Source organism: Protomyctophum parallelum (assembly GCF_964188405.1).
Source record: "Protomyctophum parallelum genome assembly, chromosome: 7".
Taxonomy (NCBI): domain Eukaryota; kingdom Metazoa; phylum Chordata; class Actinopteri; order Myctophiformes; family Myctophidae; genus Protomyctophum; species Protomyctophum parallelum.
The window spans coordinates 6225368-6244492 of record NC_139705.1 but is presented as its reverse complement, the minus strand read 5'-3'; the positions used below and the strand labels follow the sequence as shown (position 1 = coordinate 6244492).

Genomic DNA, 19125 nt, shown 5'->3' with positions numbered 1-19125 from the left:
CGAGAGTTTTCATAAAATGCACCGCGGCAGCTATTGCTCCCCTGCGACAGCAAGGAATCCGTCTCACAACATATGTGGACGACTGGATTCTACTTGCAAACTCTCCACGAGAAGCACTGTCACACACATCGCGTGCTCAGTCACCTCGCCTCGCTCGGGTTCTTAATAAACCACGAGAAGAGTATGCTTATGCCGACGCAGTCAATAGACTTCATAGGCATAACACTGAACTCAATCTCCTACACGGCCCGCCTGAGCCGAGAGAGAATAGAGGCAACATTGCAGTGCGTGGCATCATTCAAAAGGGGACGCTCGATTCCTTTTCATGCATGCCTCCGGATGGCGGGGCTAATGGCCTCAGCGGTCTATTTAATCCGCCTAGCAAGACTACATATGAGACCTTTCCAACAATGGATGGGCTCTCTACATGTACCAATGCACCGCCGCCACCAGAAGGTAACAGTGACATCACAATGCACACTAGCCCTTCAATGGTGTTCAGACAGAAAAACCCTCTCAGAGGGCGTCCCTATGGGAAAGCCTCTGATCAGGAAAGTCGTCACCACAGACGCCAGCATGACAGGCTGGGGAGCCACGCTGGAAGGATTCACAGCCAGAGGTTTATGGGTGGGGCCACTACGTGCCCTTCACATAAATTACTTGGAGCTTATGGCGGTCTTCCTCGCTCTGAGACACTTCGAGCAGCGCATCCGGGGTTGCCACGTCCTAGTCAGGACAGACAACACCACCGCCATGTGCTACATCAACAGACAAGGCGGACTCAGGTCCCCTCGTCTTCATCAGCTGGCGCGGAAATTAATCCTGTGGTCCGACACACGCCTTCTCTCTGTAGTAGCGTGTCACGTCCCAGGTCTTCTGAACACAGGGGCAGACCTGCTGTCCAGAGGACCTCTCCGCTACGCAGACTGGTCGCTACATCCCCATGCAGCGTCCCAGGTCTGGAGCAGGTTTGGGAAACCCAGGGTGGACCTCTTTGCCACAGAGGAGAACACGAAGTGTCCCCTCTTCTTCGCAATCAGGGGACCATCAACATCGGGGCTAGACGCTCTGTCACACCGATGGCCCAAAACCCTTCTCTACGCCTTTCCCCCGCTGTCCCTCATCAGCCCCACACTGGACAGAGTGAGGACTCAGGGTCTGACGGTGCTCCTAATAGCCCCGTCCTGGGGGGTCTGGAGGTCGGAAATAACCCCCCTCCTCTACGACCAGCCGTGGAAAAGTTGTCCCCTACCAGGCCTCAGTGATCCACGTCCTGACGTTCCTACAGGAGCTCCTAGACAACGGTCTAGGCCTCTCCTCAGTCAAGGTCCACCTGGCAGCAATTTCCGCCTGCCACCCGGTCCTTGATAACCAGACGGTGTGGAAACACCCGCTGGTAAAACAGTTCATGAAGGGTGTACGCAGGGAACACAGGACATGCAGATCCCTTGTCCCCTCGTGGGATTTGTCCCTGGTTCTAAAGGCTCTGGCTACAGCACCTTTTGAACCACTACAAACAGTGAGCCTCAAGCTCCTAACCTTGAAGGTGGCTCTCCTGATCGCCCTCACGACGGCGAAAAGGGTCAGCGACCTACATGCGCTCTCGATCTCTCCAGACTGCATGAGGTTCAATGATGGGTCGACCAACGTCACCCTAAAAGCAAACCCCACCTTCATTCCCAAAAACGCTCTCTCAGTGTGTGTACCAGTGAACCCTCAGGCTTTCCACCCCCCGCCGTTCGCCTCTGACGAGGACAGGAGGCTTAACTGCCTCTGCCCAGTCAGAGCCTTACGCATATACGTGGATAGACTGGCTCCCTTCAGACAAGGAAGCCAACTATTTGCGTCCTGGGGTGCCAGGACCAAAGGAAAGCCTGTCACGAAGGTCACTATCTCCAACTGGATAGTGGAAGCCATACGTCTGTCCTACACTAGCCAAGGAGTGGATTCCCCTCAAGCCCTGTGGGCCCACTCCACGAGAGGCGTGGCAGCTTCCTGGGCACTCTACAAGGGTGTCTCTATTCAGGAAGTCTGCACAGCAGCAAGCTGGTCTACACCCTCGACTTTCGCTACATACTATAACCTAGATGTGGCTGCGCCTTCGTTAGCGCACGCAGTCTTGGGCGCAGCGGCTCAGTAGAACATCAGGGCAGCATAGCGCCGCCTCCTGTTCTCCACAAGGACTAGGTTCTGGACCTAAAAGGGTCCGAGCCCCTCCCAAAAGACTTACCTGGGACCCACTGGAAGTTCAGGGAGTTCACGGGAGTTCATAAAGTCCCATAAACGAAAGGTATTTCGTGAAATTTCTATTTAATACAACGTTAAAGGTTACTTTAAATTGAACGAAATACCTTTCGTGGAACGCCCTTCTGTTCTCTATAGCAGAAGAAAAGTTCCGAATGAGGGATGACGTAGCCACGTACGCTTTATACGGCGTGGGCGTAGCTTCCTACGTCACCCCCAAGAGCCCAGGACAGCAAAATTCTATAATTTTCTGTCCTGGGAGCACATAAAATAATGTTCTGCAGCTAGGTTTTGAAGGAAACCTACCCATAAACGAAAGGTAAAAAACGATGGGTTATAGCCCATCGTTTTTTGAATTTTTTATTATTTTTTTAATCCTCGTTTTTCATCATTTTGGACCATGGGCTATAGCCCATATCGTACGGCATACTATAGCACGCCGTTTTTCATCATTTTTGAGGATTTGAAAAAATTTAAAAAATAAAAAAACGATGGGTTATAGCCCATCGTTTTTAGATTTTTTTTTACATCCTCGTTTTTCATCATTTTGGACCATATCGTACGGCATACTATAGCACGCCGTTTTTCATCATTTTTGCCATTGAGCCCCATTGTAAATTTGAAAGCACTATATTTCTAAAACTATGAAACATTTCAAAGATTCCTTTTCAGGCAAACATGTCCACCGTAAGATGAACCTAAGTAGGCTAGAATGGGGTTGCTAGGTGTAAGTATGTAGGACTAGTAGCATGCCAAAGTTTGTGCTATTGCCATAGAGAATTGCATTTTTTATCCTCGTTTTTCATCATTTTGGACCATGGGCTATAGCCCATATCGTATGGCATACTATAGCACGCCGTTTTTCATCATTTTTGAGGATTTGAAAAAAATGAAAAAATGAAAAAAACGATGGGTTATAGCCCATCGTTTTTTTAATTTTTGATTTTTTTTTAAATCCTCGTTTTTCATCATTTTGGACCATGGGCTATAGCCCATATCGTACGGCATACTATAGCACGCCGTTTTTCATAATTTTTGAGGATTTGAAAAAAATGAAAAAATGAAAAAAACGATGGGTTATAGCCCATCGTTTTTTGATTATTTTTTTAATCCTCGTTTTTCATCATTTTGGACCATGGGCTATAGCCCATATCGTACGGCATACTATAGCACGCCGTTTTTCATCATTTTTGAGGATTTGAAAAAAATGAAAAAATGAAAAAAAACGATGGGTTATAGCCCATCGTTTTTTGAATTTTTGATTATTTTTTTAATCCTCGTTTTTCATCATTTTGGACCATGGGCTATAGACCATATCGTATGGCATACTATAGCATGCCGTTTTTCATCATTTTTGAGGATTTGAAAAAAATTAATGCTGGGCCGTTATCGGCGTTAACGTGCTGCGTTAACGCGAGAATATTATCGCGCGTCAAAAAAATTATCGCCATTAATCTATTCTCAAAGTTGGGTCTAAGAGCTGGGTCTGCATTGACTGCATAAAGCAAGCAAACTAGGAATTTCACTTTGATAGTTTTATCTGGCGGACGCCGGAATTACTCTGTGGGAGGGAGAAGTCCTAACCTAACAGGGACAAGGTGAAATAAATTACTCTGAGAGCGGGGCGGTAACAAATCCTAACCTAACCGGACACGGGTGAAATTAATGAACAGTGCGGCGTGCCACATCAAACGTCAGCATGCAGGACTCTGTGAACCCAGGTTTGCTTCAGGGGAAATTTCTTTACAAGAAGCTTCCCAATGGAAACCTCGACAAGAACAAGGTGGTTTGCACCCTGTGCAAAGCAGAAATGGCTTACTGTAGGAGTTCTTCAAGTCTGAAGTATCACCTAACGCACAAGCATCCCTTTGCGTTGGTTGATGATAGCGAAGCTGCCGGCGGGCCAAGCACTAATATGGCTCCGGGGAAAAGTGTTCGTCAAACTACAATGTTTGAGTGCAACCGTGGCAAGCCCGTCAGCCCAACTCTATCAGCCAAGCTAACTAACCTCCTAGCTCAGTGGATTGCCATCAACTGCCGGCCTATCAGTGTGGTTGAAGATGATGGGCTCGAGCTTCTTCTCCAGGCGGCCACAGGCGACCCATCTTACAAACTACCTGCGAGACGAACTATCACAAGGAGAATCCATGACCAGTACGCCGCAGAGAAAGCTGCGAAAGATGAAAAGTTGGCCGGGGCGGCGTGTGTAGCACTGACTGGGGACCATTGGACATCTGTCAAAAACGACAACTACCTTGGCGTTACTGTACACCTCATCGATGTCAGCTGGGAACTTCACTCGTTCGCCTTAGGTACGTTATGTAATTTAAATTAATTTACCACGGTGAAGTTGGTCTCGGGCTGGATACCCAGCCATCCTGGCTGAATATCCAACCTGAAACCAACCCCACCGCGGCATGTAATATTGCTAATTCAGCCTAACATTTACACAGCTTTAGCTAACGTTATCAAGGATCGATTGATTTATTTTACCACCAGCCAACATTATACGTTTGCTAGCTAGCCCCAACAACGCCAGCCTGCTAATTGTAAGTCTCCTATTAATAGCAAACTTATTCTGATCTACTTTGTCTCTCCTATAACGTCAGGTGTGATTAAAACGGAGGAGCGCCACTTTGCAGAAGCTTGTGCCAGACAGTTTCTCGACGTCGCTAATCAGTGGGGCATAGCTGAAAAAATCACCACCATTGGAACCGACAGCGCTCCCAACATGATAGCAGCAGGGAGAATATTACCATTTGAGCACTTGCCCTGCGTTGCTCATCTTGTACAGAGGGCCGTTGTAATGTCACTCCGGGATGGTGGTTTTGATGGTGTACTGGCCAAGTGTCGAAAAGTGGTCGGACATTTCAAACACAGTCCGGCTAACTCAGACGAGCTGAATGCCCAGCAAGCATCCCTTGAACAAGACCAGGAGTCACTCGTGCAAGACGTTCCAACACGCTGGAATTCAACCCTAGCGATGATCACACGTTTGAGGCGCAACAGAGACGCAGTGCACGCAACGCTGGCTCAGCAGACCCACAAGCTGGCCCTCCCAACACATGCTGAATATGAGAAGTTGGCAAAGCTGGAGAAACTGCTGGAGCCATGCAAGTAAGTGTGTGTTGTGCTGTGCTCTATGTGTGTGTGTGTGTGTGTGTGTGTGTGTGTGTGTGTGTGTGTGTGTACACTGCTGTGTGTGTGTGTGTGTGCACACTGCTCTGTGTGTGTGTGTGGCTGTGTGTGTGCACAGTGCACACTGCTCTGTGTGTGTGTGGCTGTGTGTGTGTGCACAGTGCACACTGCTCTGTGTGTGTGTGTGTGTGTGTGTGTGTGTGTGTGGCTGTGCTGTGTTTGGGGCTGTGCTGTCTGTGTATGGCTGTGCTGTTTGTTTGGGGCTGTGCTGTCTGTGTGTGGCCGTGCTGTGTTTGGGGCTGTGATGTCTGTGTGCAACTGTGTGTGTGTGTACTGTCCTCTGTGTGCTATGCTCTGTGTGTGTGTGTGTGTGTGTGTGTGTGTGTGTGCGCGCGTGTGTCCTGCTGTGACATTGTGGCGTCGTTTTTGGTGTCAATTCACCCCTCTTAATGTGTGTGTGTGTGTGTGTGTGTGTGTGTGTGTAGGTACGTCACTGAGCTCCTTGGTGGGGAAAAGTATGTCTCCTGCTCTGTCGTTTTACCTGCCCTGTGTCATCTCCTGCGAGCAATGAAGATCTCTGATGATGATCCTGCCTACATTGTGCGCTTCAAGACTGCCTTCATCAAAGACCTCAACCAGCGGAGGGAGAAAACAAACCTGGAATGGCTGAAGGTATGTGACACGTACTGACCAGAAGATAACTGTATTGGCTGACCATTATAGACTGTTAAGCCAGAAGATTGATAAATGGATAGATGAATGAGTCATGAAGAAATATGGAGGATTTTGAAAGTTACATTTTCTTCCATCAATCTTTATTTTATTTTTCATCAAAAGGTGGCCACTGCTCTGGACCCACGCTTCAAAGATCTCAAATGCCTGCCCAGAGCAGAGAGGGAGCCAGTGTGGGGAAAGCTGAGTGACTTGGTGAGGGCAGAAGAACCTGCTCTGCAGCCGCCCAGGGAGGAGAACCCTGAGCCACCTCAAAAGAAGACAGCCCTACTGCTGATGGGATCAGAGTCAGAGTCAGAAGACGAGATACCAGTAGTAGACAATGTTGTAGAGAGGTACAAGGTAGAGCCCAGTGCCAGTTTAGATCAGTGTCCACTGAAGTGGTGGTCAGAGCACACTGCTGTTTATGGTAAGATGGCCCACATTGCCCAGAAGTACTTGGGGACTCCTGCCACAACTGTCCCATGCGAGAGACTGTTCTCTTTAGCAGGCCACATTGTACAGAAAAAAAGATCTAGTTTGTCACCAGACAATGTGAACAAGCTGGTGTGTCTGAGTGACTGGTGGAAGAAGGAGAGGTAGAGGTTGGACTCAAATCATGTACAGTAGGAGAGGGAATAGGAAGCCCCAGGATGAGGTACAGTAGGAGAGGGAATAGGAAACCCCATAGTACCGATGGAGGTACAGTAGGAGAGGGAATAGGAAACCCCAGTACTGATGAGGTACAGTAGGAGAGGGAATAGGAAGCCCCAGGGTTGGGATTGGGACGCCCCACACTGGAGGTGAGTGACTGGTGGAAGAGGTAGAGGTAGAGGTTGGACTCAAGTCATGTCACAAAGCTACTGACTGTAAACAGTTCTTCATCACCTCTAGGTTTACAGTTTAATTAATGTCATATCCCAGAAAAGGGGGTTGTTCTTGCACCCACTGTTCCAAATTGCCTGTATGGTAACGTGTTTATGGTTATTCGTGTTTAACTGAATAAACAATGTATAACACACGTACATCGTATTGAACATTATTATATTTTCATTACCAATTATGATAGGGCTCCTGGTCTAATGGGCCACGTGGCCCGTTCAAGGATTTACTTCTGGTCATTATTTAGGTAGCGCACACATATTTCCAATGCCTTCGGCAGAGTTCAAATGAGCCATTTTAATCTAGATTAATCTAGATTAACTCCAGAATTGCAGTGAGATTAATCTAGATTAAAAAAATTAATCTATGCCCACCACTAAAAAAAATAAAAAAATAAAAAAAACGATGGGTTATAGCCCATCGTTTTTTGATTATTTTTTACATCCTCGTTTTTCATCATTTTGGACCATATCGTACGGCATACTATAGCACGCCGTTTTTCATCATTTTTGCCATTGAGCCCCATTGTAAATTTGAAAGCACTATATTTCTAAAACTATGAAACATTTCAAAGATTCCTTTTCAGGCAAACATGTCCACCGTAAGATGAACCTAAGTAGGCTAGAATGGGGTTGCTAGGTGTAAGTATGTAGGACTAGTAGCATGCCAAAGTTTGTGCTATTGCCATAGAGAATTGCATTTTTTATCCTCGTTTTTCATCATTTTGGACCATGGGCTATAGCCCATATCGTATGGCATACTATAGCACGCCGTTTTTCATCATTTTTGAGGATTTGAAAAAAATGAAAAAATGAAAAAAACGATGGGTTATAGCCCATCGTTTTTTTAATTTTTGATTTTTTTTTTAATCCTCGTTTTTCATCATTTTGGACCATGGGCTATAGCCCATATCGTACGGCATACTATAGCACGCCGTTTTTCATAATTTTTGAGGATTTGAAAAAAATGAAAAAATGAAAAAAACGATGGGTTATATAGCCCATCGTTTTTTGAATTTTTGATTATTTTTTTAATCCTCGTTTTTCATCATTTTGGACCATGGGCTATAGACCATATCGTACGGCATACTATAGCATGCCGTTTTTCATCATTTTTGAGGATTTGAAAAAAATTAAAAAAAATTTACATCCTCGTTTTTCATCATTTTGAACCATATCGTACGGCATACTATAGCACGCCGTTTTTCATCATTTTTGCCATTGAGCCCCATTGTAAATTTGAAAGCACTATATTTCTAAAACTATGAAACATTTCAAAGATTCCTTTTCAGGCAAACATGTCCACCGTAAGATGAACCTAAATAGGCTAGAATGGGGTTGCTAGGTGTAAGTATGTAGGACTAGTAGCATGCCAAAGTTTGTGCTATTGCCATAGAGAATGCATTGGGCGTTTAAGTTAAACTAGAAAGCAGTTCCCTGCAGAAACTGCGTGGGCTCGCCAAAAGACGCAATGTATATAATGTACAGTAGAAAATGTATTAAAGCTGAAGGAAAAGTTAAAAAAAGAATGTATAAAAATCTGTAAAAAGAATAAGCATAAATAACTGCATAAAGCGGAATAAAGTACGTGGAAGTAGTACGATGCCCAAAAAGTGGCAGAATAAAGTAAGTAAAGTATTACTGTCTACTAATGATTTGTAATATATGAATAATACTTTACAATGTATTATTGATTAATTAAGAAAAGGTAAAAAAGATAAAGAAAAAAAGAGTCAATCCAATGGAGTATACATATAAAAGCATTCATGAGCTTAACAGAAATTGTATTGAATAGCATACTTTTACATGTGAAAAGAAGGTTCAAATAGCATATAGGCCTATCTTTAAAAGCATGCTAATGCTAACATGCTAATGCTAACATGCTAAAATGCTAACATGCTAATGCTAACATGCTAATGCTATCATGCTAACATGCTAATGCTAACATGCTAACATGCTAATGTTAACATGCTAACATGCTAATGCTAACATGCTAATGTTAACATGCTAATGCTAACATGCTAATGCTAACATGCTAACATGCTAATGCTAACATGCTAACATGCTAATGCTATCATGCTAACATGCTAACATGCTAATGTCAACATGCTAATGCTAACATGCTAACATGCTAATGCTATCATGCTAACATGCTAATGCTAACATGCTAACATGCTAACATGCTAACATGCTAATGCTAACATGCTAATTTTTAAGTTTTCATGTTTTTCATTTTTTTCAATTTTTTTCAATTTTTCAATTTTTTTTTTTTTTTTTATTTTTTTTAATTTTTTTAATTTTTTTTAATTTTTTTTAATTTTTTTTTTTTTTTTTTATTTTTTTTAAAGTTTTTTTAATTTTTTATTTTTTTTTAATTTTTTTTGAAAATATTTTTTTATAAACGTGTGTGTGTGTGTGTGTGTGTGTGTGTGCGTGCGTGCGTGCGTGCGTGCACTTGCGAGAGCTGTGTAAAGGCCAGCCAATAGGAAGACAGGGTGTGTGTGTGCGTGCGTGCATGCGTGCGTGCGTGCTCTTGCGAGAGCTGTGTAAAGGCCATCCAATTGCACAAATAGCAGACCTACAAGCCCACAAGGTATCGCAGAGCAACTCATTGAGATCTTGTAACTTTAATTTCAGCCCTGTAATTAAGCTCTTATATGTCTCAGCTGTGGAAGTGTAAAAGACAAACAAGTGGCGCGCAACTTGAAGGTCTTGATCTTGAATGGTCTTGAATGGGGGGAAACTATGCCCGAACAAATTGCTCTATCGCAAAAAGTAAAAGTCAAATGCAAATAATTCTTTCGCTGTGAGTGGCCTGAGATATTGAGGTACACCATGTGCGATTGTGGTGTTGGTACGATCGAAAATGTGGTTATAAGAGCGAGTTAAGAATTGTCATCGCGATAATTTCCTCGTAAGGATTTTACTATGGAGGTCAATGAGCAGATTGACTGTATTTGTGTCACTTAAAAGGCCGTAGTTCACATTCTGTATGTCTCTGTGTTTTGGTGGTCACATTGTGTGAAAGAGGACATGTGTGGCTACAAAATGACCAAAGAACATGCGTGTAAAGTGAATATTTTGGCCGGGACGGCAATTTGTTTGGTAAATTTTCAAGGAAAGATTTTCTGTTCTACGCACTCTAGTGAGAGAAGCCCGCACTCTAAGTTGGCACTAATTAGGCGAAACGGCCTGCGATTGAACTGCGATTTCGGAAAAAACGTTTAACGTATTCGAATACGGTTTGAACCACGAAAAAGTCCAGAGTCGTGTGAGCTTTCTAAAGTTTAAATCACGTTTCTACGACAAAGTATGCCAGAGTAATGAGGCTGCAAAAGTGAGGTTGATTTAGAGATAAATCCCATACATTGTCAATGGGAGGAAAAAACTATAAATAAAGTTAAATATTTTAAAAAGTATAAACTTTTTCAAAACAACTTTTTCACCAATGAAAGTTCAAAGATAGATGAACATTATAAAGTTTGAATGAAGTTTCAAAGTGAAAGTATGACGGAGTAATAAGAGCTCAAAAAAGTTAACTGTGAAAAATGGGACATTTCTTCCATCGACTCTCACTATAAAGAATGTAAAAAAAAGTTAAAAAGTTAAAAAGTATAAAAAGTATAAAACTTTGTAAAAATTCTAATTGGAGCAATAATAACTGCAAAGAGCTGAACAGTTTGAAGTTTGAACTAAATTTCTAGCATAAAGTATGTGGAAGTAGTAGGAAACCGAAAAAAAAAAGGCGGAAATTGGAATAATAATAACTAGAAAGCAGTTCCTGTAGAAACTGCGTGGGCTCGCGTAAAATGCTTTGTATAAAGTTATTGCCGTGTCAAGTTTGAAACTCGGGGACCGGAGTAATGGTGTTACCATTGGTGGTCTAAGTCCATAATCAAAATTTCTGGACTGTAACATATTGTAAAGAAAAGTAGAAAATGTATTAAAGCTGAAGTAAAAGTTAAAAAAGTATGAACATTTGTAAAAACTATAGTTTAAGCATAAATAACTGCATAAAGCGGAAATAAAGTATGTGGAAGTAGTATGATGCCCAAAAAGGGGCAGAATAAAGTAAGTAAAGTATTACTGTCTACTAATGATTTGTAATGTATGAATAATGCTTTACAATGTATTCTTGATGAATCAAGAAAAGGTAAAAAAGAAAAAAAATAGTCAATCCAATGGAGTATACATATAAAAGCATTCATGAGCTTAACAGAAATAGCATACTTTTACATGTAAAAAGAAGGTTCAAATAGCATATAGGCCTATCTTTAAAAGCATAAACACAATGATTATTGATAATGGTCTAAGATATTTCTTAAAAAATATATTAAGATAAAAAATATTAAGTTCTTTATTATTATTTTTTTCCTTTTAAGTTTAAAAAAAAGTTAAAGTTTAAATATTTTAATGTTTTTCATTTTTTTAAATTTTTTAATCATGCTAATGCTAACATGCTAATGCTAACATGCTAACATGCTAATGCTATCATGCTAACATGCTAATGTTAACATGCTAATGCTATCATGCTAATGCTAACATGCTAATGCTAACATGCTAATGCTAACATGCTAATGCTAACATGCTAACATGCTAATGCTAACATGCTAATGCTATCATGCTAACATGCTAATGCTAACATGCTAACATGCTAACATGCTAATGCTATCATGCTAACATGCTAACATGCTAATGCTAACATGCTAATGCTAACATGCTAACATGCTAATGATAACATGCTAATGCTATCATGCTAACATGCTAATGCTAACATGCTAACATGCAAATGCTAACATGCTAACATGCTAACATGCTAATGCTAACATGCTAATGCTATCATGCTAACATGCTAACATGCTAATGTTAACATGCTAATGCTAACATGCTAATGCTAACATGCTAACATGCTAATGCTAACATGCTAATGCTAACATGCTAACATGCTAACATGCTAATGCTATCATGCTAACATGCTAATGTCAACATGCTAATGCTAACATGCTAACATGCTAATGCTATCATGCTAACATGCTAATGCTATCATGCTAACATGCTAATGCTAACATGCTCATTTTTAAGTTTTCATTTTTTTCATTTTTTTCAATTTTTTTCAATTTTTTTCAATTTTTCAATTTTTTTCAATTTTTTTAATTTTTTTAATTTTTTTTAATTTTTTTTAATTTTTTTTAAAATTTTTTCATTTTTTTATTTTTTTTAAAGTTTTTTTAATTTTTTCATTTTTTTTCATTTTTTTTGAAAATATTTTTTTATAAACGTGTGTGTGTGTGTGTGCGTGCGTGCGTGCGTGCGTGCGTGCGTGCGTGCGTGCGTGCGTGCACTTGCGAGAGCTGTGTAAAGGCCAGCCAATAGGAAGACAGTGTGTGTGTGTGCGTGCATGCGTGCGTGCGTGCTCTTGCGAGAGCTGTGTAAAGGCCATCCAATTGCACAAATAGCAGACCTACAAGCCCACAAGGTATCGCAGAGCAACTCATTGAGATCTTGTAACTTTAATTTCAGCCCTGTAATTAAGCTCTTATATGTCTCAGCTGTGGAAGTGTAAAAGACAAACAAGTGGCGCGCAACTTGAAGGTCTTGATCTTGAATGGTCTTGAATGGGGGGAAACTATGCCCGAACAAATTGCTCTATCGCAAAAAGTAAAAGTCGAATGCAAATAATTCTTTCGCTGTGAGTGGCCTGAGATATTGAGGTACACCATGTGCGATTGTGGTGTTGGTACGATCGAAAATGTGGTTATAAGAGCGAGTTAAGAATTGTCATCGCAATAATTTCCTCGTAAGATTTCTACAATGGATGTCAATGAGCAGATTGACTGTATTTGTGTCACTTAAAAGGCCGTAGTTCACATTCTGTATGTCTCTGTGTTTTGGTGGTCACATTGTGTGAAAGAGGACATGTGTGGCTACAAAATGACCAAAGGACATGCGTGTAAAGTGAATATCTTGGCCGGGACGGCAATTTGTTTGGTAAATTTTCAAGGAAAGATTTTCTGTTCTACGCACTCTAGTGAAAAAAGCCCGCACTCTAAGTTGGCACTAATTAGGCGAAACGGCCTGCGATTGAACTGCGATTTCGGAAAAACCGTTTAACGTATTCGAATACGGTTTGAACCACGAAAAAGTCCAGAGTCGTGTGAGCTTTCTAAAGTTTAAATCACGTTTCTACGACAAAGTATGCCAGAGTAATGAGGCTGCAAAAGTGAGGTTGATTTAGAGATAAATCCCATACATTGTCAATGGGAGGAAAAAACTATAAATAAAGTTAAATATTTTAAAAAGTATAAACTTTTTCAAAACAACTTTTTCACCAATGAAAGTTCAAAGATAGATGAACATTATAAAGTTTGAATGAAGTTTCAAAGTGAAAGTATGACGGAGTAATAAGAGCTCAAAAAAGTTAACTGTGAAAAATGGGACCTTTCTTCCATCGACTCTCACTATAAAGAATGTAAAAAAAAGTTAAAAAGTTAAAAAGTATAAAAAGTATAAAACTTTGTAAAAATTCAAATGTTAGCATAAATAACTGCAAAGAGCTGAACAGTTTGAAGTTTGAACTAAATTTCTAGCATAAAGTATGTGGAAGTAGTTACACGCCAAAAAAAGTGGCGGAATAAAGAATAAATAAAGTATAAATATAGGCTGGCAATAACTATTGTGTGCTCGCTGTGGCGAGCCCACAACTAGAAAGCAGTTCCTGTAGAAACTGCGTGGGCTCGCGTAAAATGCTTTGTGTAAAGTTATTGCCGTGTCAAGTTTGAAACTCGGGGACCGGAGTAATGGTGTTACCATTGGTGGTCTAAGTCCATAATCAAAATTTCGGGACTGTAGCATATTGTAAACAAAAGTAGAAAATGCATTAAAGCTGAAGTAAAAGTTTAAAAAAGTATGAAAATTTGTAAAAACTATAGTTTAAGCATGAATAACTGCATAAAGTGGAATAAAGTATGTGGAAGTAGTATGATGCCCAAAAAGGGGCAGAATAAAGTAAGTGAAGTATTACTGTCTACTAATGATTTGTAATGTATGAATAAAGCTTTACAATGTATTCTTGATGAATCAAGAAAAGGTAAAAAAGAAAAGAAATAGTCAATCCAATGGAGTATACATATAAAAGCATTCATGAGCTTAACAGAAATAGCATACTTTTACATGTAAATAGAAGGTTCAAATAGCATATAGGCCTATCTTTAAAAGCATAAACACAATGATTATTGATAATGGTCTAAGATATTTCTTAAAAAAAATATTAAGATAAAAAATATTAAGTTCTTTATTATTATTTTTTTCCTTTTAAGTTTAAAAAAAAGTTAAAGTTTTAATTTTTTAATGTTTTTCATTTTTTTTAATTTTTTAATCATGCTAATGCTAACATGCTAATGCTAACATGCTAACATGCTAATGCTAACATGCTAACATGCTAATGCTATCATGCTAACATGCTAATGTTAACATGCTAATGCTATCATGCTAATGCTAACATGCTAACATGCTAATGATAACATGCTAATGATAACATGCTAATGCTAACATGCTAATGCTAACATGCTAACATGCTAATGCTAACATGCTAACATGCTAATGCTAACATGCTAACATGCTAATGCTATCATGCTAACATGCTAACATGCTAATGTTAACATGCTAATGCTAACATGCTAATGTTAAAATGCTAACATGCTAATGCTAACATGCTAATGCTAACATGCTAACATGCTAATGCTATCATGCTAACATGCTAACATGCTAATGTCAACATGCTAACATGCTAACATGCTAATGCTATCATGCTAACATGCTAATGCTAACATGCTAATGCTAACATGCTAACATGCTAATGCTAACATGCTAATGCTATCATGCTAACATGCTAATGCTAACATGCTAATGCTAACATGCTAACATGCTAATGATAACATGCTAATGATAACATGCTAATGCTAACATGCTAATGCTAACATGCTAACATGCTAATGCTAACATGCTAACATGCTAATGCTAACATGCTAACATGCTAATGCTATCATGCTAACATGCTAACATGCTAATGTTAACATGCTAATGCTAACATGCTAATGCTAAAATGCTAACATGCTAATGCTAACATGCTAATGCTAACATGCTAACATGCTAATGCTATCATGCTAACATGCTAACATGCTAATGTCAACATGCTAATGCTAACATGCTAATGCTATCATGCTAACATGCTAATGCTATCATGCTAATGCTAACATGCTAACATGCTAACATGCTAATGCTAACATGCTAATTTTTAAGTTTTCATTTTTTTAATTTTTTTTCAATTTTTCAATTTTTCAATTTTTTTTCATTTTTTTAATTTTTTTAATTTTTTTAATTTTTTTTAATTTTTTTTAATTTTTTTATTTTTTTTTTAATTTTTTTTATTTTTTTTTAATTTTCTTTATTTTTTTTTATTTTTTTTTATTTTTTTTAATTTTTTTTAATTTTTTTAATTTTTTTTAATTTTTTTGAAAATATTTTTTTATAAACGTGTGTGTGTGTGTGTGTGTGTGTGTGCGTGCGTGCGTGCGTGCGTGCACTTGCGAGAGCTGTGTAAAGGCCAGCCAATAGGAAGACAGGGTGTGTGTGTGCGTGCGTGCATGCGTGCGTGCGTGCTCTTGCGAGAGCTGTGTAAAGGCCATCCAATTGCACAAATAGCAGACCTACAAGCCCACAAGGTATCGCAGAGCAACTCATTGAGATCTTGTAACTTTAATTTCAGCCCTGTAATTAAGCCCTTATATGTCTCAGCTGTGGAAGTGTAAAAGACAAACAAGTGGCGCGCAACTTGATCTCTTATTTTACAATGGTTCTGAATGGGGGGAAACTATGCCCGAACAAATTGCTCTATCGCAAAAAGTAAAAGTCGAATGCAAATAATTTTTTCGCTGTGAGTGGCCTGAGATATTGAGGTACACCATGTGCGATTGTGGTGTTGGTACGATCGAAAATGTGGTTATAAGAGCGAGTTAAGAATTGTCATCGCAATAATTTCCTCGTAAGATTTCTACAATGGATGTCAATGAGCAGATTGACTGTATTTGTGTCACTTAAAAGGCCGTAGTTCACATTCTGTATGTCTCTGTGTTTTGGTGGTCACATTGTGTGAAAGAGGACATGTGTGGCTACAAAATGACCAAAGGACATGCGTGTAAAGTGAATATCTTGGCCGGGACGGCAATTTGTTTGGTAAATTTTCAAGGAAAGATTTTCTGTTCTACGCACTCTAGTGAAAAAAGCCCGCACTCTAAGTTGGCACTAATTAGGCGAAACGGCCTGCGATTGAACTGCGATTTCGGAAAAAACGTTTAACGTATTCGAATACGGTTTGAACCACGAAAACGTCCAGAGTCGTGTGAGCTTTCTAAAGTTTAAATCACGTTTCTACGACAAAGTATGCCAGAGTAATGAGGCTGCAAAAGTGAGGTTGATTTAGAGATAAATCCCATACATTGTCAATGGGAGGAAAAAACTATAAATAAAGTTAAATATTTTAAAAAGTATAAACTTTTTCAAAACAACTTTTTCACCAATTAAAGTTCAAAGATAGATGAACATTATAAAGTTTGAATGAAGTTTCAAAGTGAAAGTATGACGGAGTAATAAGAGCTCAAAAAAGTTAACTGTGAAAAATGGGACCTTTCTTCCATCGACTCTCACTATAAAGAATGTAAAAAAAAGTTAAAAAGTTAAAAAGTATAAAAAGTAAAAAACTTTGTAAAAATTCTAATTGGAGCATAAATAACTGCAAAGAGCTGAACAGTTTGAAGTTTGAACTAAATTTCTAGTATAAAGTATGCGGAAGTAGTTAGGTGCCAAAAAAACGGCGGAATAAAGAAGCGGAATAAATATAAACTGGCAATATCTAGTGTGTGCTCGCTGTGGCGAGCCCACAATTATAAAATGTGAATGGAGTTTCTAGGTGAAAGTGACTTTTTGACGTGCCATAGAGCTGCCATTGAGCCCCATTGTAAATGTCTCAAATTTGAAAGCACTATATTTCGAAAACTATGAAACATTTCAAAGATTCCTTTTCAGGTAAACATGTCCACTACCAAGGTTTTTGTAAAATGTATCAATATTAAGAAATAACTTTGTGGTAACATGTACACAGTTCCTAAATAAAGAATTGCAAAAAAGGAATACAGAGATACTGCATAGTTTCTTCCCCACAGCAACAATATTATAACTAGAAAAAGTGCCCTTCCGGGCACAGGTCTCCACCAGGTTATCCACAGATCCGTGCAGTTAGAGGTAAAAACACTTTTTGGCCAGTTATAGCGCCACCTTGAGGCTGAGTTGAAATTGTTCATGTGGCATTTCGTCCTCGGCCTAGTGGGAATGTGGGTGCACAATTTCACGGAAATCACGCGATGTGTTCATGATTTGCAGCATTTTGTTTGAAACTGAGCACTCCTGTGAACTTTGGAAGCCAATCTTAACCAATCAGGATGGAGTCTGATAAATCTGAAAGACCCGTTTCGTTGAATGGCTCTAGAGAGACTGTGTACCAATTTGCGTGATGTTTGGACAAAATCTGTAGGTGTACTGTGCAAAAACTTGTTTTGCACAAAGCGGCCTCCTGGTGGCGCTATAACAGGCCGTTCTGGAAAGTTTGGGGCAGAGGTTCATCGTTGGCATCCAGGGAGTGTGTGTGCAAAATATGGCATCGACCGGGTTAACGGTGGCCGAGATTAGCTGTTCACGGACACACGGACGGACGGACGGACGGACACACACACGGACGGACGGACGGACACGCGGACAGACGGAGTGCAAAACATACTCTCCCCACATGCCTTCGGCCTGGTGGAGACAATAACACTGACGGCTAATAGTTCTAAAGGGAGGCCAATTTCCAAGTGCCATGCGACTCTTCCAAATAAGTGATCACTAGGCAGCACAGTGGCCACGTGGTACTGTACCTGGATCTGCAGGGGCTTTAAGGGCTGAGCCCTCCCCAGCCTGACTCTTCACAGAGGGCATAATGATGGCCATACATTTGGGTTGCTGCAGTGAGCTGGCCTTGGGGCTCCGAGGGCTGCTGGTGGACGAGTCGGAGTCGTGGGAGTCGTGCACTGTCACACAACTGATCACGTTGGCCCGCTGGCTCGTCCCTGAGCTGGGAGGAAGAAATATTGAGACCAAATATAAAATATATATATATATTTTTTTACTTCCTATACATTTATTTAGGCTTTTAGATCCAAGTAACCTCACCAGGCACTGGGGTATTTCCTGTCGTCCTCGTCCTCAGAATCGCTGTGGATGGTGATGATGCTGACCGCGGGACTAGGAGTGTCGGAGATGACGATTGGCTGAGACTGGTCCCCAGTGCAGGCAGGGGAGTTGTGGAGAACGGAGGGAACCGTCTGCAGCGAAGACACTGGCCTAAACAAGGGCAGAGACGCATCACTCACCCTTATAGACACACATGCATAAGTACAGGTATATATATGCAGAATAACCCTTTTAGGCCTGACGTCGAAATAAAAGAAACGTTTGCTCTGAAAGAATATATATTATTCAAAGATTTGTGCTGCATTTTTATGATTTTTCAAAAATAGCAGACCCACAAGCTCATAGCGCGCCACTCGGTGGCGCGCTATGAGCTTGTAGATCTGCTATTTTTCAATAGTTCAAGTATAACATAATGCTTAGTTAAAACACCAAAAAGGGGTTCCCGGCCCGGAATGGGATAATATTATAGGCTTCAAGTTACTTTGAGAACAGACATAATAATAAGATACGCGGACGTGGATTCATGTCTGATATATACCTGACTCGGCTGTCGGCATGCCGAGCCTTAGATCTCTTGCCCTGCTGTTGGGATCTAGAGTGAGCCACTCCTGAGTTGTGGCTCTGGGAGGAGCCGTGGTGTCGCCCCAGGTCTTGCTGGTTGAGGCCATCATACTGGCTGCCATGTCGACCCCTGGAAAGATTTAAATCATAGAGTCATAGAAGTACACAGTGTGACAACATGTTACCGCCATGTAATATTCACTTTCTGTGTAGATCAGGTGTGCCCAAAAGGTAGATCGCGATCTACCAGTAGATCACATGACATGACCCTAAGCAATATATGAATTTAAAAAGGAAAAAAACTAAA

At 40.5% G+C, this 19125-nt stretch overlaps 2 protein-coding genes across 2 annotated transcripts in view; one reads left to right on the top strand and one right to left on the bottom strand.

Moving 5' to 3' along the window:
• hipk1a (homeodomain interacting protein kinase 1a) overlaps window positions 1-19125 on the bottom strand; it is a 65668-nt gene that overhangs the window by 37080 nt on the left and 9463 nt on the right. Inside the window, exons 12-14 of the mRNA XM_083769997.1 lie at window positions 18796-18948; window positions 18237-18407; window positions 17942-18138 (exon numbers count right to left, since the gene is read on the bottom strand). Of these exons, the coding sequence (XP_083626123.1) occupies window positions 17942-18138; window positions 18237-18407; window positions 18796-18948 (521 nt within the window). The remainder of the gene's footprint in view (window positions 1-17941; window positions 18139-18236; window positions 18408-18795; window positions 18949-19125) is intronic.
• On the top strand, window positions 5113-6966 carry LOC310862227 (E3 SUMO-protein ligase ZBED1-like). The gene is made up of 4 exons (XM_083770003.1): window positions 5113-5361; window positions 5868-6054; window positions 6220-6698; window positions 6929-6966. The coding sequence occupies exons 1-3, from the start codon at window positions 5228-5230 to the stop codon at window positions 6694-6696; spliced, it is 798 nt and encodes a 265-aa protein (XP_083626129.1). The 5' UTR covers window positions 5113-5227; the 3' UTR covers window positions 6697-6698; window positions 6929-6966.

Excerpts from the sequence above, each read along its gene's own strand:
- LOC310862227 (XM_083770003.1), top strand. The coding sequence starts at position 5,228 with ATGATCACACGTTTGAGGCGCAACAGAGACGCAGTGCACGCAACGCTG. Across the intron at positions 5,362-5,867 it reads AAACTGCTGGAGCCATGCAA|GTACGTCACTGAGCTCCTTG; the intron begins GTAAGTGTGTGT and ends GTGTGTGTGTAG. Across the intron at positions 6,055-6,219 it reads CAAACCTGGAATGGCTGAAG|GTGGCCACTGCTCTGGACCC; the intron begins GTATGTGACACG and ends TTTCATCAAAAG.